Raw genomic sequence first — 23,854 nt, 5'->3', positions numbered from 1 at the left:
CATTTGTTTTTTCCTCTAATTATTATTATTATTATAATTCCATTAGTTTTTTAGTAATTAAAAAAATATTTATTTTTATCTAAAAAAATCAAAAATCACTAAATCTCTGAATAATATAATAGACTAAATCTCTATTATAGGTATATATAATAATAATATTGTTATTTAATTATTTAAAAATGTTTATTAATCAATATATTTGATATGATTATCTAATATAATGGATATTTAAAAAATAAATTATGAAACAATTAAAAATTATGTTTTTTAAAAATAGTTTAATTAAATTATTGTTTTTATACATTAATTTTTGTTTATATAATACACACACAAACTCTCATTCAAACTTTCATTCATCGATATGCGGCTATAACTTGGGCTACATTTTCGAGATCAATCTTTTCGGTGATATTCTTAGTCTTGATGTTCTCTTCCTGATTGGTAACAAACACTAAACCCTTTTCCGCTTCTTCATTGTCACCGATACCGCCGTCTTTCCAGCCCATTACCGACATCCAATGTTTCAGGTCATTGTCAGCCAAATCGCCCAACAGTACGCTCAGCGACGTCTTCTTGATGGTCTGGTATGTGATTTGAATGACGTGACAAATGACTGGGTATTTAAACAACAAAAAAATTAAATACAAATTAATCTTTCATTTGATTATCACATTTGATTGATACATACATTTGCGAATAGAGTCCTCAAATCCGACGATCCCTTTGTACAGCAATGGATTTTCCAATAGTTCCTTCTGTTTTGGTGGTGAAAAACCAATCGAAGAATAAGAAGAGAAAGAAAATCATTATTAAAAACTATCGCTTGATTTATGGTAATAGATATATCACATGAAATCAATTGGGGTTTTTTTTATTAAACAAACAACAAAATCTGTAACACTTAACACAAAATATCTTATTATAAGTCAATTGTCATAAGATATTTGGAGAAAAATAAGTGTCCAATTAGTTTAGTCCAAAAGCGAAAATCTTACAAAACGTCTGAAATTGACTTTCATTGTAAAATCATTTGAATTGGACCCGAAAGGATGGGGGGGAAAGGTATGAAAAATACTAGAGAAGCGCTTATATACCCAGAAAACTTCAAAATGACACGTTTCAAGCAATTCATGCAACCGTTGTATCCCTTTGATGGTGTCGTCTTCCAACAGCTGGCTATCGATCAGACATTTGCAAAGAACAAAATCAGTGTTCGGCAGTGCCGTCAACGCCTTCAACAATATCTTCACGACTGTTGTCTTTTTCGTCTCTTTCGGATTAAACTGATACAACTTCAAGACGGCCAGATTGGCCTCAATATCGTAGTAGTTGTCCTCCGATTGCCGATCGATATAAAACTCCAGTTCTTCCAAGTTGTCCGGATTGTAACTAAATGGTAAAAAAAATGTGCCGACAATTGTGGGATCAGTTTGTCGTCGTGTGATGTGGTGGTGGAGGACTAACTTACCGGTCAATTCCCCGAAGCATTTGCTTAATCTTGGGCTGCATTTCTTCGGCCATCGTTTACTGTTTCCGGTGTCTGTCTGTGTGTGTGTCTTAACCAGTGATCAAATCAATTGTCTTTTAAGACATGTGCGGACACGTGTTGTGTGTGTCTAATGAATGAATGATTGAATGACTGACTGAATGTATGGATGAATAGCACGACATATAGTGTAGAAAATAGGAAACCACGTGACCATTCAATTTGTATGGTTAACACATACATACATAGAAATATAGAGGAATTACTTATGCAAAACTCAAAAACAAAAATATTTTAAATATAATTATTTTCTTAATTAAATAACTAAAAAAATTTTCTAACATTGTTTGACTATAAATTATATTTTTTTAAATTAAAAAAATATAAGTAATTTTTTTGTAATTATTTTTTTTTTTAAATTTCCTAATATTTTATGTTTCCAGATGTCCGGCAAAAAACATTACAAACTAAGCGGTCATCTGTTATCACTGTTTGTATGCATGAGTTATACTGTATATGACATCAATAACGTTGGTCTCCAAACAACACTAACAATACAGTGTTGACCCGTTTTTTTTTGTGTGACCACCCGATTGATTGAYTGGTATAGCCACTGGTCAACTGGTGTTTAGCCGAAGCCACACACAAATGGACAGCCAATTGCAACGGGACGGCCGTCTATTGCAATTAGTGGACAAACAATGGCGAGAAGATATGAAACARTTGCCATCGGAAGACATTGCCGTACCGGTCATGCAATTACCCGATCCCGAACCGGATAAYGGYAATCCAAATGAGACATTAAAAGATCTGGAGCTYAAGTGGACAGATCTGGCACTGAATCGTATTACTAGTCGTGACAAYAATAATAATAATAGTCACGCGAACGGCAATTGATTGACAACAACAACAGCACGTGTTTTGTCGTCATTTGTTTTGTAAAATATATTGCGTTTTGAATAAAGACATTAAAAGACATTTATCTGTGTCCTCAAAAAAAAATGTTGTTWTACCGATCGTTGTGTCGCCGATTAAGACAACAACAAAATGTCTTAGTCGACRGGTATCGACAATGTGTGTCCGTTAAGGGTAAGTAACAATCGTGTCATCGGTGCCGACGTCGGCTTGAAGAAGAGATTGACGTGATTTAGTCCATGTCTTATACATTTAGCATTYGTCSTCKTCATCAACGWCAYCGTCGGCCACCGGTTTGAGTATCTATTCGGCTATACAGCCAACCGGTTCACTACATTTGGGCAACTATTTCGGCGCWATTCGCCAATGGATTGGCTTTCAAACTGACCAACAAGTTTCGMGAACCGTTTACTGTATAGCCGATTTGCATGCCATGACCACCATTACCGACCAGCAGCTTATGCGCGACAATATCAAGTCAATGGTGGCCACACTTATCGGTTGCGGTGTCGATCCAAAACGATCGCTTCTCTATCGGCAATCAGATGTCCCATATCATGGCCAGCTATGTTGGATTTTGTCCACTTTGGTAACAATGCCGCAGTTGTTTCGATTCCCRCAGTTTAAGGTGAGGTTTGWYTATTGGCTACCAGTTCTMTCTCTCTCTCTCTATAGATCTAATCGTAACTTATTTATCGATTATTTTTCAGGACAAAACYGAAGGCATGAAAGAGATACCATTAGGTCTATACTTATATCCTGTCCTTCAAGTGGCAGATATTCTACTATTCAAGTCAAACGCAGTTCCCGTCGGCGATGACCAATTACCACATTTGAATTTTGCCCGACATTTRATCCAAAAGTTTAACACAACGTTTGGCACTGGATTTCCCGATCCGATAGCCATAAGYCCGCAAATGACGGGTCGTATACGTAGTTTGAGATCAATCGACAAAAAGATGTCCAAATCGGAAGCAAACGATAAGTCAAGAATAGAGATAACCGATAGCGCGGATGAAATCCGAKTGAAAATACGTAAAGCTATTACCGATATGACATCGGAAGTGACGTTTGATCCGCAAAATAGGCCCGGAGTTAGTAATTTGGTAACCATTTATTCATTAGTCACTGGCTTAACACCCGAACAAGTTTGCARCGAAAATGTCGGCAAAAATACCGCTGAATTCAAACAAGTTTTAAGCGATTTAATTGTCGAACATTTGCGACCAATTCGTGACAATATCTTAAGACTAATGGCCGACGAACTGTATATCGAACAAGTGCTCATCGATGGCCGCATACAAGCCATGCTTATTGCCGAACAAACAATGGCTGAGGTCAACGATGCCATCGGTTTCGGTGCTTTTAATTCACAATTTAATTCACGTATTAATGTCGATACTGTTTGATATATAGATTATTTTATATATATATATAATTAATTACCGGTAATAATAATAAAATTTTTACATATAATTACGATTGTATGCGTATAGTTATACTGTATGTTATGTTAATTTATARTATATATAAACTACTGGTACTTTCTAACTGATAACTTATTAGTTAATTGTTGTTTAATGTTTGCATCGACCGATTCAATGGGACTGTTTACCCGTAGGGCGTACTCTAGTTTCTGTAACATATAGATATCGGGCTTAAACGACACAAACGTACTGACCAGACACTGCCCGTTGACACCTAAACGACCCGTACGTCCCGATCGGTGAATATAATCAGATACATAACGTGGACAATCAAAGTTGATTACATGGCGTACCTTAAGAAATATGTTAAATATCGGATCAGTTCCTAAATCCAATAAAACGTTTTAAATATTTTTTTAGTCAAATATCTTACCCGTACGGTATCCAAACCTCTTGAGGCCAAATCGGTACACGAAATAACATTACAGTCACCTCTTTGAAACCGTTCGAACTGATCGATACGTTCATCATCTGATAGTTCGGCATTAAGTCGAAGACATTGAACACCATTTTCATTGAGATAATGATAGACCCAATTGCTGGCATCCGATCGATTGGTGAATATCATTAACGGCCGGCCGTCGCGGACATCTTTCTTGACCAGTTCGATGAGTTTCAAGTCGCGATCGTATTTATGTAGCCGATAAAAGTCTTGTCGCACGTGTGGCATAATATGATGCAATCGTTGAGTAGATATACGATCAATGTTTGCGTCAATGTCGACCATCTTTCCCAGTGTTTGCGGTAAATTTGTCGGCAATGTTGCACTTACACACATCAATTGGGTACCAATTGGCGGTTCCGGTGGTCCATCAGATGAATAATGTTCTTCATTATCACTGTCAGTTTTGTTGTCATTGTCTCTCACCTATCAAATGCAAAAAAWATGATAATTTTTTGTMTCTTTGTTTCTGTAATACAAACCATAACATTGGCCAATATGTCTAAGATATCGCTACCAAACGTATCGTCAAACAATGTATCGCTTTCATCKATCACCAAATGGTTTAGCCATTTGAATGAATAGATATCTAAAAGTAAAACAATAAMCSCGTAATCATCAGTAAARTAATATAMTTTTAAGATATGACTGAAATACAAACTTCTCTCAAACATCGGCCGAACCAAACCGATAGTCGATATGATTAAATCCATTCCCGAGTGAGTCATATGTTTTGGCTGACCGCCCATCATAACGGCCACACCGACACCGCAGTAGGCGCCCATCTGTTGGGCCACTTGTCCCACTTGTTGGGCCAATTCACGAGAGGGCACAACAACCAGACCGCGCGGTGTCCGCTGATTGCTATCGTCACCGGTTTGCTCTTTGGTTGCGCGAATCATTTGGATAACTGGAGCCAAATAGGCCAGCGTTTTGCCGCTGGCCGTCTCGGCCGAACACACAACGTTCCGGTKYGTCAATACCAACGGTATGGTTGCCCGTTGAATAGCTGTCGGCTCTGTAATGGCCATCGACTCGATRGCWTCGCACACAGTTTCGCTCAATCCTAGCGACCCGAAGGTGACCAACTCGTCCGATAATTGTTTGACAATTGGCGACGGATTTTGTTCGTAGGCGTGAAATCGCATCCGTTGTCCTATTAGTTAACAACAAAAAACACAAGACATTTAGTTTAGTGTTCGGCTACCGATGTTTTATACTGACCAACGGGTGTCACAGAACAGAGACGACTTACCGTTAGTTTTGTTGCCATTCATCCACAGTTTGCTTATTAATGGTACACTATTTTGTCGGTACTGTTGATTCAAATGGTGATTAAACGACTTGTCTGTTGWCGAGCTTATGACACAMACTCTACGATCACCRGCCGATGGTTTCTGGTTAGTGGYGGCGGCGGTAGTCGTTGTCGTCGCCGCCGMTGWCGGCTGTTGTGATGTTTTGCGCCACTGTTTCGTACGTTTATCTTCACGATGTCGGACATCATTAAGACACGATTGCAAATATTTCGGTACTTTAATGACTGGTAACGATCGGTCGATATTAGCGGCCGTCGCCGCGGCGGTGGACAAACACAATGATGATAACGGATTAGTTGCKGCGGCGGCGCGCCGGCGGTGACAGTAGTAGTCGTCCTAACAATCAATTGATTGTATTTAATATTTTTGGCAAACATTTTGTGTTTACAAACATTTATGAATTCAATTATTATATATTAAAACATGTGTTTGTATTGTACTGTATATTACATAAACCGGTATGTATTTCACTGTACAGTAATATTAATCAATCAATAATGTGATTATAAAAGTTGTGACAAATGTTTTAAATGAAAAAAAAAACTTTTTTGTTGTTTCATTAAACATTTATTTGTCAACAAAACTAGTAAATTACACAATTAATAATAGAAAAATAATATATTTCTTTAATAAATACTATTTTTTTTGGGCAAAATTGTTAAAAAGCTTTAGCCCAGACCTGTCTACTAAACAACAAAAACAAATAAAACAAAAAAACAATCCATCAAAACATATATAATATCACTGGTAATGGTGATTACGGACGGCAGTGGCGGTCCGTTCGTGTCCAGTTAGGAGTAGCTGGAAGGCTATAGCCTGGGATCTCTGCGCCACCGATTGGTTGGGCATAGCGTCCCACATAAGCCGCTCCATAGCCGATTCCAGTGGCGACCAGTTGTTCCCACCAGGCTGGACATCGTCCACTAAAAAAACGGGAAAAAATGTAGATTAGTAGACAACCAGTAGAAAAATTATTTGACCCAAAAAACCAGTTGACCCCTACCACACCCTAACCTCACCCCACCCCCAAACTAACTGTAACTAAATAATAATTAAGTAATAAAACTAACATTTTATATATGTATAACTGCTTAAAAAGCAATACTTTTTTTAGCCTAAAAAACAAAAAAAAACAGGTTTTTTATGGTATGACTTACGGTTAAACAATGGTAACATAGGGACAAACCAGTTACCATTGAATTGCCCGGGACCGCCACCGTCGGCCGGTGCCTCATCGGCCGGTGCATCGGCAACAGCCGCTACCGGAGCCGTAACATTGGCTGACACACGCGCGCGTAGCATATAATAGACCATAAGTATAGTCACAATTACGGCGTAAACAAACAAAACAGTGATACCGATAGTGATAATCATGTCGTGTGTGGCAATTGTTTTCAAATTAAGACACAAAATAAAACAATTTATTTATTAATCAACTTTTTAGTAGTTATCTAATCAATGATTTCTGTTTAAATAAATTATTTTTTAAATTTTTAAATTATAATTAATACTAATAATATTAATAATAGTAATAACGCGATAATTAAATGTATTAATAATACTGTACTCTAATAATTAGCTGTAATGTATTGAACTGTTCATTGATTTGGGCATCAATTATATGGTGATCGCTGTTACTATTGTTGTCCACTATTGTCGGTACCGCCGCTGCTGCTGTCCTTGTCTTCCGGTGATTACTACTGGCCATCAATTGTCGTGTTGTTGTTATTCTTGTCCCGAACACCGCATGTGTTGTCAAATCATTCAAAAATATAATTGAAAACAATTTTTCATTACTGCTGTCCAGTTCGGTATAGTTTACCGAAGACGAGTCAGTATTGTCAAGGGATTCGTCGAGAAAGCCGTAACTGATTTGATTGGGAAGTTCAGTGTCGATGACGGCGCCGGCAGTGGTATTGTTGTTGACCATCGATACCACACCCGATGATATGCTATTGATTGCTACTATTCATCAATTGATCAAACGATTAGTGAATCCATAAAAACAACTGATCTCAACAACTGACCATTTGTTTGCTGCTGATGTTGTTGTCGTTGTTGCGGCCGATTGTGTCCACCGCTGACGGCTGTAGTGTTATTGTTGTTGTTGATGATGACATTGTGTCCATCATTATCGTCATCATCGATGATCAGCTGTAATGTATTGAACTGTTCATTGATTTGGGCATCAATTATATGGTGATCGCTGTTACTATTGTTGTCCACTATTGTCGGTACCGCCGCTGCTGCTGTCCTTGTCTTTCGCTGTTTACTACTGGCCATCAATTGTCGTGTTGTTGTTGTTGTTATTGTTATCCCAAACACCGCATGTGTTGTCAAATAATTCAAACAAACATATGATTTGATTAATTCATAACACTTTTAATACTTTCATTATTACTTTATTTTTGTTTTTATAACCAAAACAAACAAATCATATGTTTGTTATGTATTTGTTATGTATTTTTTAAATGCAATATATTTTAGTTATCAACCAATAGATGACATAATAAAAACATTGCAATGCATTAAAAATATTTTTTTTTAAAAAGTTTATTAAAAGTTTGCCGCAATGTTTAGTATTTTTTTAATAATTATAATTTATTACATTCATATATTTTATATGAAATAATTAATTCAATTAATTAAATCAATTTAAATTATATTATACAGTATATCAATAGTTTAACAAACAAACAAAAAATTAAATAAATATTTTTATAAAATAGTTTGTGTAAAAGTTTATAAATATTAAGTAATTATATGTGATATTTATGTCATTATCAATGAAATAAATTATTATTAAATTTATTATTTTTTAGGTTAACATTATAATTGTCGGTATTTTTAAATTTAAGCAAAAAAACAAAATGTTTGGACAAAACACCGGTGATTTGGGTTTCTGATGGTCAACGAGTTGTTGGCGATTCAGTGGCGATAGTATCAGTGGTTGCCATCATCGGTACAAAATCGATAACAAAGTTATTTGGCCGCCAGTAGCGGCTGTACTGCCAGACAATGGTGGCCACAAACCGGAAGAATATGTAGACAATGTACGCGAGCCGACTGTAGACAATAAATACAACAAAATCTTGTAGCCATTGGTCAGTATTGTCGGCGAGGGCTATGACCAGCCGTACGATTAGCCAACAGTGTATCAGATTCAACAGTTTGCTGGCAATTTCGACCAGTGTTTCCAATTGGATCGGCTCATTGGCAAACATATCAACCATATTCATCGGCCGACGTCGGATTGCGTACTGATGGCCACAAACATCGCAACAATGATTTAGCGTTAGTTTTACATAATGTTTGAGACACTGTTTGTGTGCTAAACTCCAGGACCGACACCTGCAGACAGTTAGCAATTCACCCGAAGTTATCATACAAACCCGACACTTGTTGTTGTTGTTTAGCGACGGCGAAGACATAGTAAACTAGCGATTAATAACAAAAACATAATTTTGATTATTAATTATTATTATTATTAGTAGTAGTAGTAGTAGTAATTTTTTTAATTACAGTATAAATCACGTGTGAAATTAATTATTATTAGAAATAAAAATTTAAATATTTAAAAAATAATTTCGTTAAATTTGTTTTATTTAAATGTATAATTCAAATGTATGTTTAAATAGCTCGCGCTATTGTATAACAAACAAAACAACACATATTATTAATATAATGTAATTTAATATCTAATTTATTTATTTAAAGTGCAATGTATTTGACTTATAATATATACAAACATAACAAACAAATAGTATTGAAATGTCAAGTATATAAACACTGTTATATAAATGCTATAATAACTGTAATATAAAGTTATGGAACAAATCTATATTATAGACAGCCAGTAGAAAATTGTTTGCCCCAAACCCACCCCCACCCACCCAACCACTTCCTAACCTCACACCCATCCCAAACTAACCTAACTAAATAAGAATTAATAATAAAACTAACATTTTATATATGTATAACTGCCTAAAAAACAATACTTTTTTGCTGGCTGTCTATAATATAGATTTAAGCCAAAGTTATAAACAATAATAATAATAATTGTATTACAATTATTATAATCACACCAATAGATTGATTGATTAATAATCATATAGTGATGAATAACACTACAGACGATCTGTGTCCACAAAAAGCTGATCCATGGTTTATGAATGATAACAATAAACTGTTGGCCACTGCCGATAATGTCGTTGTCGTCGATACCGCTGATGATAATAATAATATTAAATTTGCTGACAATTTTCAGTCAAAACCCCACATTAGACTAGCGAATCTAGCTGTCAATGAAAATCAATGCATCAAACCGTTACCCGATTCACAACAATACATACAATCATTGGGTATTTATTATCAAGATAACACTTTAAGATAATAGTTTTGTCCGTGCACATTTCATCAACAACCATATTTTAATTCAAATCTAAAAATGTATTGTTATATTTTCAATTTTTATTTAAAGCAATGTTATTTCTATGGAAAATTTAAAACGTTTATTGAGCTCAGGTAGGTTTTAGGGACAGGTAGGCAGGTGCTGTGTAATAACATTTTGCTATATTATATGAGTCACAGGGCACCGGGAGGTAATCTACCTGTGCTAAATTTTTGCAAAATTTTCTATTTTTATTAAAATTTTCTATTTTTATTCAAAGCAATGCTATTTCTATAGGAAATTTTTAAATGTTTATTGAGCACTGGTAGATTTTAGGGACAGGTAGGCAGGTGCTGTGTAATAACATTTTGCTATATTATATGAGACACAGGGCACCGGGAGGTAAGCTACCTGTGCTAAATTTTTGTAAAATTTTCTCAAATGCAAAAATTTTCAATTTGTGTTAAAATTTTCAATTTGTGTTAAAATTTTCAATTTTTATTGAAAGCAATGTTATTTCTATGGGAAATTTTAAATGCTTATTGAGCCCAGGTAGGTTTTAGAAACAGGTAGACAGATGTTACTCAATTTTGCTATATTGTATAAGTCACAGGGCACCGGGAGGTTAACTACCAGTGCTATTTTTTGTAATTTTTTTCAAATACAAATTTTTTTTGCAAAAATGATTAAATTTTCAATTTTTATTAAAATTATTTAAATATATATAAAAACTAAAAATTCTCAAAAGTTTAGACGAAATAATGTGTATTGGTTCAGTAGTTTTGTTACATTAGGTTATGTTGTAGTTGTATAGACAAATTAAGTCTCATTCAAATTACTAATGATAAATATTTTTAAATTAGTAAAAGAATTGCACGGCTATACATGTTGCGCGGGTTAAACTAGTTATTATTATAATTATTATCAATAATTAATATATAAATAATAATTACTTTAATTGTTTTCCAAACAATTTATTCAAATATTTTTATAGAGATAAAGTTACAAAAACTTCGGTCCACTAAATCGGGTGCAGAAACGTCCAGCAAAGACGTATTGAAATCAATGGCTATAAAAAGGGATGCAATTATCCATCAAATGCTTGAATCAAACAATACTAGCGATCAGTTGTTTAATGATTGTCAAGATTTTGATGGACAGTCATCGTCAGCACTGGTAGGCGATAGTCTGTAACAACAACAACCGTTTGTACAATACTTGAATCGACGGCTGTTTCCTGATATACAAGCCATGACTGATGAAGAAATCAAACAACTCATAGAATGGAATAAATTGGACAAATCTAATCAACAATTGGATAATCCATAAAATTATATATAAAAATATTTGTTGAATCTCAAAACTCATAACAAATAATAGAAAATTTTATTAATAAAATTAAGAAAAAGTATTTTTGTAAATTCTGTAAAATGATAAAAGCTGTATGTATCTTGGATTCATATCATATACGAAATGTAAAAATAATGTTTTAATTAAAATTATAAAATGGTTGTTGAGGTATCTTGGATTCATATCATATACGAAATGTAAAAATAATGTTTTAATTAAAATTATAAAATGGTTGTTGAGGTATCTTGGATTCATATCATATACCAAATGTAAAAATAATGTTTTAATTAAAATTATAAAATGGTTGTTGAGGTATCTTAGATTCATATCATATACCAAATGTAAAAATAATGTTTTAATTAAAATTATAAAATGGTTGTTGAGGTATCTTGGATTCATATCATATACGAAATGTAAAAATAATGTTTTAATTAAAATTATAAAATGGTTGTTGAGGTATCTTGGATTCATATCATATACCAAATGTAAAAATAATGTTTTAATTAAAATTATAAAATGGTTGTTGAGGTATCTTGGATTCATATCATATACCAAATGTAAAAATAATGTTTTAATTAAAATTATAAAATGGTTGTTGAGGTATCTTGGATTCATATCATATACCAAATGTAAAAATAATGTTTTAATTAAAATTATAAAATGGTTGTTGAGGTATCTTGGATTCATATCATATACCAAATGTAAAAATAATGTTTTAATTAAAATTATAAAATGGTTGTTGAGGTATCTTGGATTCATATCATATACCAAATGTAAAAATAATGTTTTAATTAAAATTATAAAATGGTTGTTGAGGTATCTTGGATTCATATCATATACCAAATGTAAAAATAATGTTTTAATTAAAATTATAAAATGGTTGTTGAGGTATCTTGGATTCATATCATATACCAAATGTAAAAATAATGTTTTAATTAAAATTATAAAATGGTTGTTGAGGTATCTTGGATTCATATCATATACCAAATGTAAAAATAATGTTTTAATTAAAATTATAAAATGGTTGTTGAGGTATCTTGGATTCATATCATATACCAAATGTAAAAATAATGTTTTAATTAAAATTATAAAATGGTTGTTGAGGTATCTTGGATTCATATCATATACCAAATGTAAAAATAATGTTTTAATTAAAATTATAAAATGGTTGTTGAGGTATCTTGGATTCATATCATATACCAAATGTAAAAATAATGTTTTAATTAAAATTATAAAATGGTTGTTGAGGTATCTTGGATTCATATCATATACCAAATGTAAAAATAATGTTTTAATTAAAATTATAAAATGGTTGTTGAGGTATCTTGGATTCATATCATATACCAAATGTAAAAATAATGTTTTAATTAAAATTATAAAATGGTTGTTGAGGTATCTTGGATTCATATCATATACCAAATGTAAAAATAATGTTTTAATTAAAATTATAAAATGGTTGTTGAGGTATCTTGGATTCATATCATATACCAAATGTAAAAATAATGTTTTAATTAAAATTATAAAATGGTTGTTGAGGTATCTTGGATTCATATCATATACCAAATGTAAAAATAATGTTTTAATTAAAATTATAAAATGGTTGTTGAGGTATCTTGGATTCATATCATATACCAAATGTAAAAATAATGTTTTAATTAAAATTATAAAATGGTTGTTGAGGTATCTTGGATTCATATCATATACCAAATGTAAAAATAATGTTTTAATTAAAATTATAAAATGGTTGTTGAGGTATCTTGGATTCATATCATATACCAAATGTAAAAATAATGTTTTAATTAAAATTATAAAATGGTTGTTGAGGTATCTTGGATTCATATCATATACCAAATGTAAAAATAATGTTTTAATTAAAATTATAAAATGGTTGTTGAGGTATCTTGGATTCATATCATATACCAAATGTAAAAATAATGTTTTAATTAAAATTATAAAATGGTTGTTGAGGTATCTTGGATTCATATCATATACCAAATGTAAAAATAATGTTTTAATTAAAATTATAAAATGGTTGTTGAGGTATCTTGGATTCATATCATATACCAAATGTAAAAATAATGTTTTAATTAAAATTATAAAATGGTTGTTGAGGTATCTTGGATTCATATCATATACCAAATGTAAAAATAATGTTTTAATTAAAATTATAAAATGGTTGTTGAGGTATCTTGGATTCATATCATATACCAAATGTAAAAATAATGTTTTAATTAAAATTATAAAATGGTTGTTGAGGTATCTTGGATTCATATCATATACCAAATGTAAAAATAATGTTTTAATTAAAATTATAAAATGGTTGTTGAGGTATCTTGGATTCATATCATATACCAAATGTAAAAATAATGTTTTAATTAAAATTATAAAATGGTTGTTGAGGTATCTTGGATTCATATCATATACCAAATGTAAAAATAATGTTTTAATTAAAATTATAAAATGGTTGTTGAGGTATCTTGGATTCATATCATATACCAAATGTAAAAATAATGTTTTAATTAAAATTATAAAATGGTTGTTGAGGTATCTTGGATTCATATCATATACCAAATGTAAAAATAATGTTTTAATTAAAATTATAAAATGGTTGTTGAGGTATCTTGGATTCATATCATATACCAAATGTAAAAATAATGTTTTAATTAAAATTATAAAATGGTTGTTGAGGTATCTTGGATTCATATCATATACCAAATGTAAAAATAATGTTTTAATTAAAATTATAAAATGGTTGTTGAGGTATCTTGGATTCATATCATATACCAAATGTAAAAATAATGTTTTAATTAAAATTATAAAATGGTTGTTGAGGTATCTTGGATTCATATCATATACCAAATGTAAAAATAATGTTTTAATTAAAATTATAAAATGGTTGTTGAGGTATCTTGGATTCATATCATATACCAAATGTAAAAATAATGTTTTAATTAAAATTATAAAATGGTTGTTGAGGTATCTTGGATTCATATCATATACCAAATGTAAAAATAATGTTTTAATTAAAATTATAAAATGGTTGTTGAGGTATCTTGGATTCATATCATATACCAAATGTAAAAATAATGTTTTAATTAAAATTATAAAATGGTTGTTGAGGTATCTTGGATTCATATCATATACCAAATGTAAAAATAATGTTTTAATTAAAATTATAAAATGGTTGTTGAGGTATCTTGGATTCATATCATATACCAAATGTAAAAATAATGTTTTAATTAAAATTATAAAATGGTTGTTGAGGTATCTTGGATTCATATCATATACCAAATGTAAAAATAATGTTTTAATTAAAATTATAAAATGGTTGTTGAGGTATCTTGGATTCATATCATATACCAAATGTAAAAATAATGTTTTAATTAAAATTATAAAATGGTTGTTGAGGTATCTTGGATTCATATCATATACCAAATGTAAAAATAATGTTTTAATTAAAATTATAAAATGGTTGTTGAGGTATCTTGGATTCATATCATATACGAAATGTAAAAATAATGTTTTAATTAAAATTATAAAATGGTTGTTGAGGTATCTTGGATTCATATCATATACCAAATGTAAAAATAATGTTTTAATTAAAATTATAAAATGGTTGTTGAGGTATCTTGGATTCATATCATATACCAAATGTAAAAATAATGTTTTAATTAAAATTATAAAATGGTTGTTGAGGTATCTTGGATTCATATCATATACCAAATGTAAAAATAATGTTTTAATTAAAATTATAAAATGGTTGTTGATGTATCTTGGATTCATATCATATACCAAATGTAAAAATAATGTTTTAATTAAAATTATAAAATGGTTGTTGATGTATCTTGGATTCATATCATATACCAAATGTAAAAATAATGTTTTAATTAAAATTATAAAATGGTTGTTGAGGTATCTTGGATTCATATCATATACCAAATGTAAAAATAATGTTTTAATTAAAATTATAAAATGGTTGTTGAGGTATCTTGGATTCATATCATATACCAAATGTAAAAATAATGTTTTAATTAAAATTATAAAATGGTTGTTGAGGTATCTTGGATTCATATCATATACCAAATGTAAAAATAATGTTTTAATTAAAATTATAAAATGGTTGTTGAGGTATCTTGGATTCATATCATATACGAAATGTAAAAATAATGTTTTAATTAAAATTATAAAATGGTTGTTGAGGTATCTTGGATTCATATCATATACGAAATGTAAAAATAATGTTTTAATTAAAATTATAAAATGGTTGTTGAGGTATCTTAGATTCATATCATATACCAAATGTAAAAATAAAATTTTAATTCAAAATTTTCATATTCTTGATTTAAAAATTGTATTCTTCAAAAACATCAAATCTAAAAATACATTTTAATTAAAAATTTTCATATTCTTGATTTAAAAATTGCATTCTTGAAAAACATCAAATCTAAAAATACATTTTAATTAAAAATTTTCATATTCTTGATTTAAAAATTGCATTCTTGAAAAAAATAAAATCTAAAAATACATTTTAATTAAAAATTTTCATATTCTTGATTTAAAAATTGTATTCTTCAAAAACATCAAATCTAAAAATACATTTTAATTAAAAATTTTCATATTCTTGATTTAAAAATTGCATTCTTGAAAAACATCAAATCTAAAAATACATTTTAATTAAAAATTTTCATATTCTTGATTTAAAAATTGTATTCTTCAAAAATATCAAATCTAAAAATACATTTTAATTAAAAATTTTCATATTCTTGATTTAAAAATTGCATTCTTGAAAAACATCAAATCTAAAAATACATTTTAATTAAAAATTTTCATATTCTTGATTTAAAAATTGTATTCTTGAAAAACATCAAATCTAAAAATACATTTTAATTAAAAATTTTCATATTCTTGATTTAAAAATTGCATTCTTGAAAAACATCAAATCTAAAAATACATTTTAATTTAAAATTTTCATATTCTTGATTTAAAAATTGTATTCTTGAAAAACATCAAATCTAAAAATACATTTTAATTAAAAATTTTCATATTCTTGATTTAAAAATTGCATTCTTGAAAAACATCAAATCTAAAAATACATTTTAATTAAAAATTTTCATATTCTTGATTTAAAAATTGTATTCTTGAAAACATCAAATCTAAAAATACATTTTAATTAAAAATTTTCATATTCTTGATTTAAAAATTGTATTCTTCAAAAACATCAAATCTAAAAATACATTTTAATTAAAAATTTTCATATTCTTGATTTAAAAATTGTATTCTTCAAAAACATCAAATCTAAAAATACATTTTAATTAAAAATTTTCATATTCTTGATTTAAAAATTGCATTCTTGAAAAACATCAAATCTAAAAATACATTTTAATTAAAAATTTTCATATTCTTGATTTAAAAATTGTATTCTTGAAAAACATCAAATCTAAAAATACATTTTAATTAAAAATTTTCATATTCTTGATTTAAAAATTGCATTCTTGAAAAACATCAAATCTAAAAATACATTTTAATTTAAAATTTTCATATTCTTGATTTAAAAATTGTATTCTTGAAAAACATCAAATCTAAAAATACATTTTAATTAAAAATTTTCATATTCTTGATTTAAAAATTGCATTCTTGAAAAACATCAAATCTAAAAATACATTTTAATTAAAAATTTTCATATTCTTGATTTAAAAATTGTATTCTTGAAAACATCAAATCTAAAAATACATTTTAATTAAAAATTTTCATATTCTTGATTTAAAAATTGTATTCTTCAAAAACATCAAATCTAAAAATACATTTTAATTAAAAATTTTCATATTCTTGATTTAAAAATTGCATTCTTGAAAAACATCAAATCTAAAAATACATTTTAATTAAAAATTTTCATATTCTTGATTTAAAAATTGCATTCTTGAAAAACATCAAATCTAAAAATACATTTTAATTAAAAATTTTCATATTCTTGATTTTAAAATTGCATTCTTGAAAAACATCAAATCTAAAAATACATTTTAATTAAAAATTTTCATATTCTTGATTTAAAAATTGCATTCTTGAAAAACATCAAATCTAAAAATACATTTTAATTAAAAATTTTCATATTCTTGATTTAAAAATTGTATTCTTGAAAACATCAAATCTAAAAATACATTTTAATTAAAAATTTTCATATTCTTGATTTAAAAATTGCATTCTTGAAAAACATCAAATCTAAAAATACATTTTAATTAAAAATTTTCATATTCTTGATTTAAAAATTGTATTCTTCAAAAACATCAAATCTAAAAATACATTTTAATTAAAAATTTTCATATTCTTGATTTAAAAATTGTATTCTTCAAAAACATCAAATCTAAAAATACATTTTAATTTAAAATTTTCATATTCTTGATTTAAAAATTGCATTCTTAAAAAAATCTCATAATTTAGATCTTAAAAGATACACAGATGCAATGATTTATTTGTATGGTATATTTGAATGAAAATTATGCGGACTATATATTACGAAAATAAAAATTATTTGATTTTTTAAAAGTTAAGACATTATTAAATAAATATATATATAATAATAATAATAATACAATAAACGAGAGAATCTAAACAGCGGTGGGAATGCTATTAATTCCAATTATATGGTTAACAATAACTAAAAAATGACCAAGGCATTATTATTGTTGATAAATTTTAAATGATAGTCGACTGCAATTATCTGTTAAATGATACAATTAATTTAATAAATAACCAATTAAATTTTTATCCAGTATAAAATTATCTACAATATAATGTCCTTGGTCATTTTTTTTAATTCAATGTATTGTTGAGACCATATAATTGGTAATTAATAGCATCACCGCCGCTGTTTAAGACTCTCTCTTTCAATTAACTGTTATTTTTTGTTTGATTATCAAAATAAGTTATTTTATATAACTAGAATGTCCCGCGCAAAATGTATAGCTGTGCAATTCTTTTATTGATTTATAATATTCATCATTAGTAATTAGAATGGCTGCCTAATATGTTTTATACATCAAAATATTAATCAATATACATAAAACGTAATAAAAATTCAGTACCAATACACATTATTTCGTCTAAACTTTTGAGAAATTTTAGTTTTTTTATATATATTTAAATAATTTTAATAAAAATAAAAATTTAATCATTTTTGCGAAAAAAAATTTGCATTTGAAAAAAATTTACAAAAAATAACTGGTAGCTAACCTCCCGGTGCCCTGTGACTGGTACAATATAGCAAAATTGAGTAACAACATCTATCTACCTGTCCCTAAAACCTACCTGAGCTCATTAAACATTTAAAATTTCCCCAAAAAATAACATTGCTTTGAATAAAAATTAAAAAATTTAATACAAATTTAAAATTTTTGCATTTGAGAAAATTTTACAAAAATTTAGCACAGATAGCTAACCTCCCGGTGCTCTGTGACTCATATAATATAGCCAAATGTAATTCCACAATACCTGCCTACCTGACTTCGATAATCATTTAAAATTTCTTATAGAAATAACATTGCTTTGAATAATAATTGAAAATATAACAATACATTTTTAGATTTGAATTAAAATATGGTTGTTGATGAAATGTGCACACATACAGACAGAACTATTATCTTAAAGTGTTATCTTGATATACAAATAATTATTTTTTTCAATAAATCGGAAAATATTAATATTATCAATAAAATGAAAATTTTTATTATATTTAATTTTTTTAGAAAAATATTTTAAAAAAAAATTCCAGTATATTATTATATTTATTATTCAAAATTGATGATAACTGCATATAATTGTACCAAGTATAGTTTTATTATTAATATCCTTTTTTAAAAATAAATTTAAAAAAAAACTAAATATCAAATATTTATTTAATAAATAATTTTTTTTTTATTAAATACAAGTATTAATATACTGTAAATTACTTGTGTATTGTTATCAAATATATATATATATATAAAAAAAAAAGTCAAGATTTATGATTTATGCGACTAATGTTTTTGTATATTATTATTATTATTATATTATAATATGTCAAACAATTTATCAAAATTTCAAATATTTAAAATGAGTTGACACAAAATAAAATATTTGTAGAAAAATAAAACATTTTTACATTTGGAAAAAACACATGTTGACAATGAAAAAAAAAAATATAATTAATAATATAATAAAAATTAATGCTTTTTTCAGATTTATTCAGTGTAAAATATACTTATATTAAATTATTTATTTATTTATATTATTTACAAGTATTTTTATAATTAGTAGTATTGTTATTATTATTATTAATAAATATTAATGTGATTTATTATGTAATGTTTTAAAATGTAATTAAATGATARTATATATATTTTTTTAAGTGAAAATCTTTATAATTAAGATTGAAGTTTATATTGTAAATAAAAATTAGTTTTTTAACAAATATAATATAYRGTAATTCATTGATAACTAATAAATAAATAATAGTAACTATGATTGCATTAAATACCTGTAATATACGTATATAAGTCATTATATATATTATCTTTGTTACCATAGTTTAGGTATTTTTTATATATATAGTGATAATACCTACTAATAAATACTTATATATATATTAACGCCATAACTAATTGCATAACATTTAGTATTATAATAATAATATAATTAAAACAATGACAAACCCAAACAACAAAGTGATAACAACTGATAGTTATTTATTTTTTTTGTCGTTTCTGAACGAATGACCTACTGTTGTGTCCAAGAAGAATAAGAAGACAAAGAACTACTTATAATAAAATAAAATCAATTAATTGTTATGTGTTTTGTGTGAATCAATCAAACAATTCATAGCCCCATATATTATAATAATTTATAGGTGTAGTAGTGATAGTAGTAGTAGTAGTCAGTCATGTGGGCAATAATTGACCGACTGTTTGGCAAAAAGCCGTTAAAACCGCGAACCGTTTACATCAGGAGTTCGGATATGCTGTTCATCGACGGTTCAAAACAGCAAACATTTCCCGCAAATATTGTCCGAAATACTAAATACAATTTACTAACATTTCTACCAATCGTTTTGTTCAATCAGTTCAAGTTTTTCTTGAATCTATACTTTCTACTGCAGGCCTGCTCCCAGTTTATACCATCACTACAAGTAGGCTATATCTATACCTATTGGACACCACTGGGCTTTGTACTAACCATAGCATTGATTCGGGAAGCAGTGGACGATATTATGCGCTACCGGCGCGACAACGCTGTCAACAGTCAACCGTATCAGAAGCTAACTCCTGAGGGTTTGGTTACCGTAAAAAGTTCGCAAATAAAAGTCGGCGATCTGATAGTTGTCACTCGAGATCAGAGAGTACCGGCAGATATGGTTTTCTTGAGGACCAGCGAGAAAAACGGTGCCTGTTTTGTACGAACCGATCAATTGGATGGCGAAACCGATTGGAAGCTTCGATTGGCCGTAACGGCCACTCAGGAACTGGAATCCGATGACTGTCTGTCCAATTTGGATGCCTATGTCGATGCCGAAGAACCCAAACGTGATATTCATGGTTTTATCGGAAAAGTTACTATAGATTCGGGTATTGTTTTTGTTTTTTTATTTGAAAATAAATTGATTTTATTTTATTTTTTCTTTATTAATAATATATTTTCCACATATTGTTTAATAGACAATAATAAAGAGATTTCGTTGAACATTGAAAACACATTGTGGGCCAATACAGTGGTAGCATCGGGTACTGCAATCGGTATTGTTATATATACGGGACCCGAGACCCGATCAATGATGAACAACAATGAGCCCCGAAGTAAAGTCGGTTTACTAGACATTGAAGTTAATTCATTAACTAAAGTACTGTTTGGAGTACAGGCTGTAATGGCATTGGTTATGATAGGCCTTAAAGGTTTAAAATTTAAATTTTTAAATATTTTTAAAAAACCTAATTATAATCAATAATCATAATTTTTTTTAAAAACAGGTTTTCATGGACCCTGGTATAGATATTGGGTCCGATTTTTGCTATTATTTTCCTATATTATACCTATGAGTATGAGAGTTAATCTGGAAATTGGACGAGTAGTCTATTCGTTTATGATATCGAGGGATATGGATATACCGGGAACAGTAGTACGGAATACAACTATGCCCGAAGATTTAGGTCGAATAGCCTATTTGCTAACCGATAAAACGGGTACATTGACCCGCAACGAAATGGTATTCAAAATGATACATATGGGCAAAATATCGTACGGTACCGATTATTTTGACGAAGTGGCCAACCAGTTACGTACCTACTATACCATACAACAACCGATGATGATGGCCGCCAGCACAGGTAGCTATCAGCCAGGTCATAGACGAGACACTTCGACGGCCAGTGTTATCAGTTTTCGATTGGATCCGCGACAATACTATCAGTCACAATATAGCCGAAATGATTCGTCCGTTGAAGTGGACCGGGACAGTCTTTATCGGTGTCATCAGGCAGTACTGGCCATTGCCCTGTGCCATAATGTAACGCCATCCTACGAAACGGGATCCAATCCCTACTCGACATCCACTTTGGATATCAATGAGATGTCAGTGAATAACAATTCATTTGTAATGAATGGTAATTATTATTATTATTTTTTTTAAAAAATTTTTTAGTTAGCGATACTATTGATTGATTGATTTATTATTATTTATTAATTAGATTGTGTGTCCATACCGTTGATGGAAAAGTCGACAATCACCTACCAGGCCTCCAGTCCCGATGAGGTAGCACTGGTACAGTGGACGGAAAAGATGGGTCTGGCACTGGTATATCGTGACCTGTCGACTATGAAACTRTTGAATCCCGTCGGAAATCTAATGAATTACGATATATTGAAATTATTTCCGTTCAGTTCGGACACTAAACGAATGGGAATTATTTTGAGAGATCAGTCCAATCGGGAGATAATGTTTCTACTGAAAGGTGCCGACACTGTTATGACAACAATCATTGTCTATAGTGATTGGCTTCAGGAACAGTGCGATACTATGGCACGCAATGGACTCCGGACTTTAGTGGTGGCAAAGAAGATACTCAGTGAGGAACAGTATGCAGAGTTTGACATACGATATGAACAGGCAAAGTGTTCAATGGAAAACCGAAACGATAAAATAATGGCCGCATTGGCCACTCTGGAGAAAGACATGGAACTGCTTTGTCTAACCGGTATGTGAAGATAATTGGGTTTTTTGGGTGATATCTTTAATTATTTATTATTTTTCTACACAGGAGTTGAGGATCGTCTACAGGAAGGTGTGGCCACAACACTGAAAGGACTGCACGACGCCGGGATTAAGCTCTGGATGTTGACCGGCGATAAACTGGAAACAGCCATCAGTATAGCCAAGTCGTCACAGTTGGTCAAAAAGACACAAGAATTCTATGTATTTCGTTCGGTCGGTTCCCGAACCGAAACACATCTCGAACTAAACAATTTCCTTCGGAAAAGTGATCGGCCATTGATTATTCGGGGCGAAGATCTCGAACATTGTATGCGATTCTATTCATCCGAGTTCTTTGAGATTGCCTGCCAGTGTCCGGCAGTTGTTTGCTGTCGATGTTCGCCAACACAGAAAGCCGAAGTAGTCAAACTGATCCAGGATCGTACCGGTAAACGTACCTGTGCTATTGGTGACGGTGGCAATGATGTATCAATGATACAGACGGCCGATGTTGGTGTAGGTATTGTCGGCAAAGAAGGACAACAGGCATCACTGGCCGCCGATTTTTCAATACTTCAATTCAGTCATATCTATCGCTTGATACTATTGCACGGCCGCTACAGTTATAAACGATCGGCTACTTTGAGTCAGTTTATTATACACCGGGGACTCATCATAACCATACTTCAGGCCATATTTTCATCAGTATTTTTCTTTGTATCCGTCAGCCTATACCAGGGTTTTCTGATGATCGGCTACGCAACTGTCTATACAATGTTTCCCGTATTCAGTATAGTCATCGACAAAGATGTCTCACCTCGGCTGGTCATACGCTATCCGAACTATACAAACTAATGAAAGGCCGTTCCCTMAGCTATAAGACATTCTTCATATGGGTACTGATCAGTGTCTATCAGGCCGGTGTCATTATGTACGGTGCAATGCTACTGTTCAACGATGAATTCATTCATGTAGTGGCCATTACRTTCACGGCACTCATCCTAACCGAACTGCTGATGTTGGCCCTGATTGTCCGTACCTGGCATTGGCTAATGATTGTGGCCGAACTCATCTCATTATCAACCTATTTGCTAACATTGATAGTCGCACCGCAATATTTCGATGAAAAATTCATACAAACCGGTAGTTTTCTATGGAAAGTCAGTCTATTGACTGTAGTGTCGTGTCTACCACTTTATATACTGAAGTTTGTTCACCGAAAGATTGCACCGCCCAGTCATTCAAAGCTAACCTGA

At 29.9% G+C, this 23,854-nt stretch overlaps 8 protein-coding genes across 8 annotated transcripts; 3 read left to right on the top strand and 5 right to left on the bottom strand.

Annotated features, from left to right (window-relative positions):
- Window positions 1–288: 288 nt before the first annotated feature.
- LOC128952996 (eukaryotic translation initiation factor 3 subunit K-like) lies at window positions 289–1,698 on the bottom strand. Its single transcript, XM_054298479.1, has 4 exons — window positions 1,469–1,698; window positions 1,095–1,389; window positions 689–755; window positions 289–613 (listed from the first exon to the last, which is right to left on the bottom strand). Exons 1-4 carry the CDS (start codon window positions 1,519–1,521, stop codon window positions 354–356), a joined length of 675 nt encoding a protein of 224 aa, XP_054154454.1. The 5' UTR covers window positions 1,522–1,698; the 3' UTR covers window positions 289–353.
- Window positions 1,699–1,979: 281 nt separating this feature from the next.
- LOC128952270 (anaphase-promoting complex subunit 13-like) lies at window positions 1,980–2,522 on the top strand. The gene has a single exon (XM_054297629.1). The coding sequence runs from the start codon at window positions 2,135–2,137 to the stop codon at window positions 2,381–2,383; it is 249 nt and encodes an 82-aa protein (XP_054153604.1). The 5' UTR covers window positions 1,980–2,134; the 3' UTR covers window positions 2,384–2,522.
- Window positions 2,488–3,846, top strand: LOC128952701 (tryptophan--tRNA ligase, mitochondrial-like). The gene is made up of 3 exons (XM_054298134.1): window positions 2,488–2,568; window positions 2,658–3,029; window positions 3,112–3,846. Exons 1-3 carry the CDS (start codon window positions 2,488–2,490, stop codon window positions 3,808–3,810), a joined length of 1,152 nt encoding a protein of 383 aa, XP_054154109.1. The 3' UTR covers window positions 3,811–3,846.
- A 69-nt stretch (window positions 3,847–3,915) lies between these two features.
- Window positions 3,916–5,706, bottom strand: LOC128951680 (probable ATP-dependent RNA helicase DDX28). The gene is made up of 5 exons (XM_054296929.1): window positions 5,586–5,706; window positions 4,992–5,486; window positions 4,813–4,919; window positions 4,262–4,756; window positions 3,916–4,181 (listed from the first exon to the last, which is right to left on the bottom strand). The coding sequence occupies exons 1-5, from the start codon at window positions 5,605–5,607 to the stop codon at window positions 3,936–3,938; spliced, it is 1,365 nt and encodes a 454-aa protein (XP_054152904.1). The 5' UTR covers window positions 5,608–5,706; the 3' UTR covers window positions 3,916–3,935.
- Window positions 5,707–6,372: 666 nt separating this feature from the next.
- On the bottom strand, window positions 6,373–7,036 carry LOC128952510 (uncharacterized). Its single transcript, XM_054297918.1, has 2 exons — window positions 6,804–7,036; window positions 6,373–6,569 (listed from the first exon to the last, which is right to left on the bottom strand). Exons 1-2 carry the CDS (start codon window positions 7,018–7,020, stop codon window positions 6,388–6,390), a joined length of 399 nt encoding a protein of 132 aa, XP_054153893.1. The 5' UTR covers window positions 7,021–7,036; the 3' UTR covers window positions 6,373–6,387.
- Window positions 7,037–7,198: 162 nt separating this feature from the next.
- Window positions 7,199–8,036, bottom strand: LOC128952696 (probable serine/threonine-protein kinase DDB_G0283065). The gene is made up of 2 exons (XM_054298128.1): window positions 7,674–8,036; window positions 7,199–7,611 (listed from the first exon to the last, which is right to left on the bottom strand). The coding sequence occupies exons 1-2, from the start codon at window positions 7,927–7,929 to the stop codon at window positions 7,199–7,201; spliced, it is 669 nt and encodes a 222-aa protein (XP_054154103.1). The 5' UTR covers window positions 7,930–8,036.
- A 519-nt stretch (window positions 8,037–8,555) lies between these two features.
- LOC128952695 (E3 ubiquitin-protein ligase MARCHF3-like) lies at window positions 8,556–9,077 on the bottom strand. The gene has a single exon (XM_054298127.1). The coding sequence runs from the start codon at window positions 9,075–9,077 to the stop codon at window positions 8,556–8,558; it is 522 nt and encodes a 173-aa protein (XP_054154102.1).
- Window positions 9,078–20,104: 11,027 nt separating this feature from the next.
- Window positions 20,105–23,854, top strand: LOC128952617 (probable phospholipid-transporting ATPase IIB). The gene is given in 6 exon segments (XM_054298033.1): window positions 20,105–20,979; window positions 21,070–21,303; window positions 21,379–22,011; window positions 22,096–22,602; window positions 22,666–23,436; window positions 23,439–23,854. Coding segments are annotated over 6 exon segments (3,243 nt in total). The 5' UTR covers window positions 20,105–20,297.

The sequence above is a fragment of the Oppia nitens genome, unplaced genomic scaffold (genome assembly GCF_028296485.1).
Source record: "Oppia nitens isolate AA-2021 unplaced genomic scaffold, nextdenovo-longstitch-racon4-pilon3 scaffold1_pilon_pilon_pilon, whole genome shotgun sequence".
In the NCBI taxonomy this organism is placed as follows: domain Eukaryota; kingdom Metazoa; phylum Arthropoda; class Arachnida; order Sarcoptiformes; family Oppiidae; genus Oppia; species Oppia nitens.
This window is presented reverse-complemented; position numbering and strand designations above follow the sequence as displayed.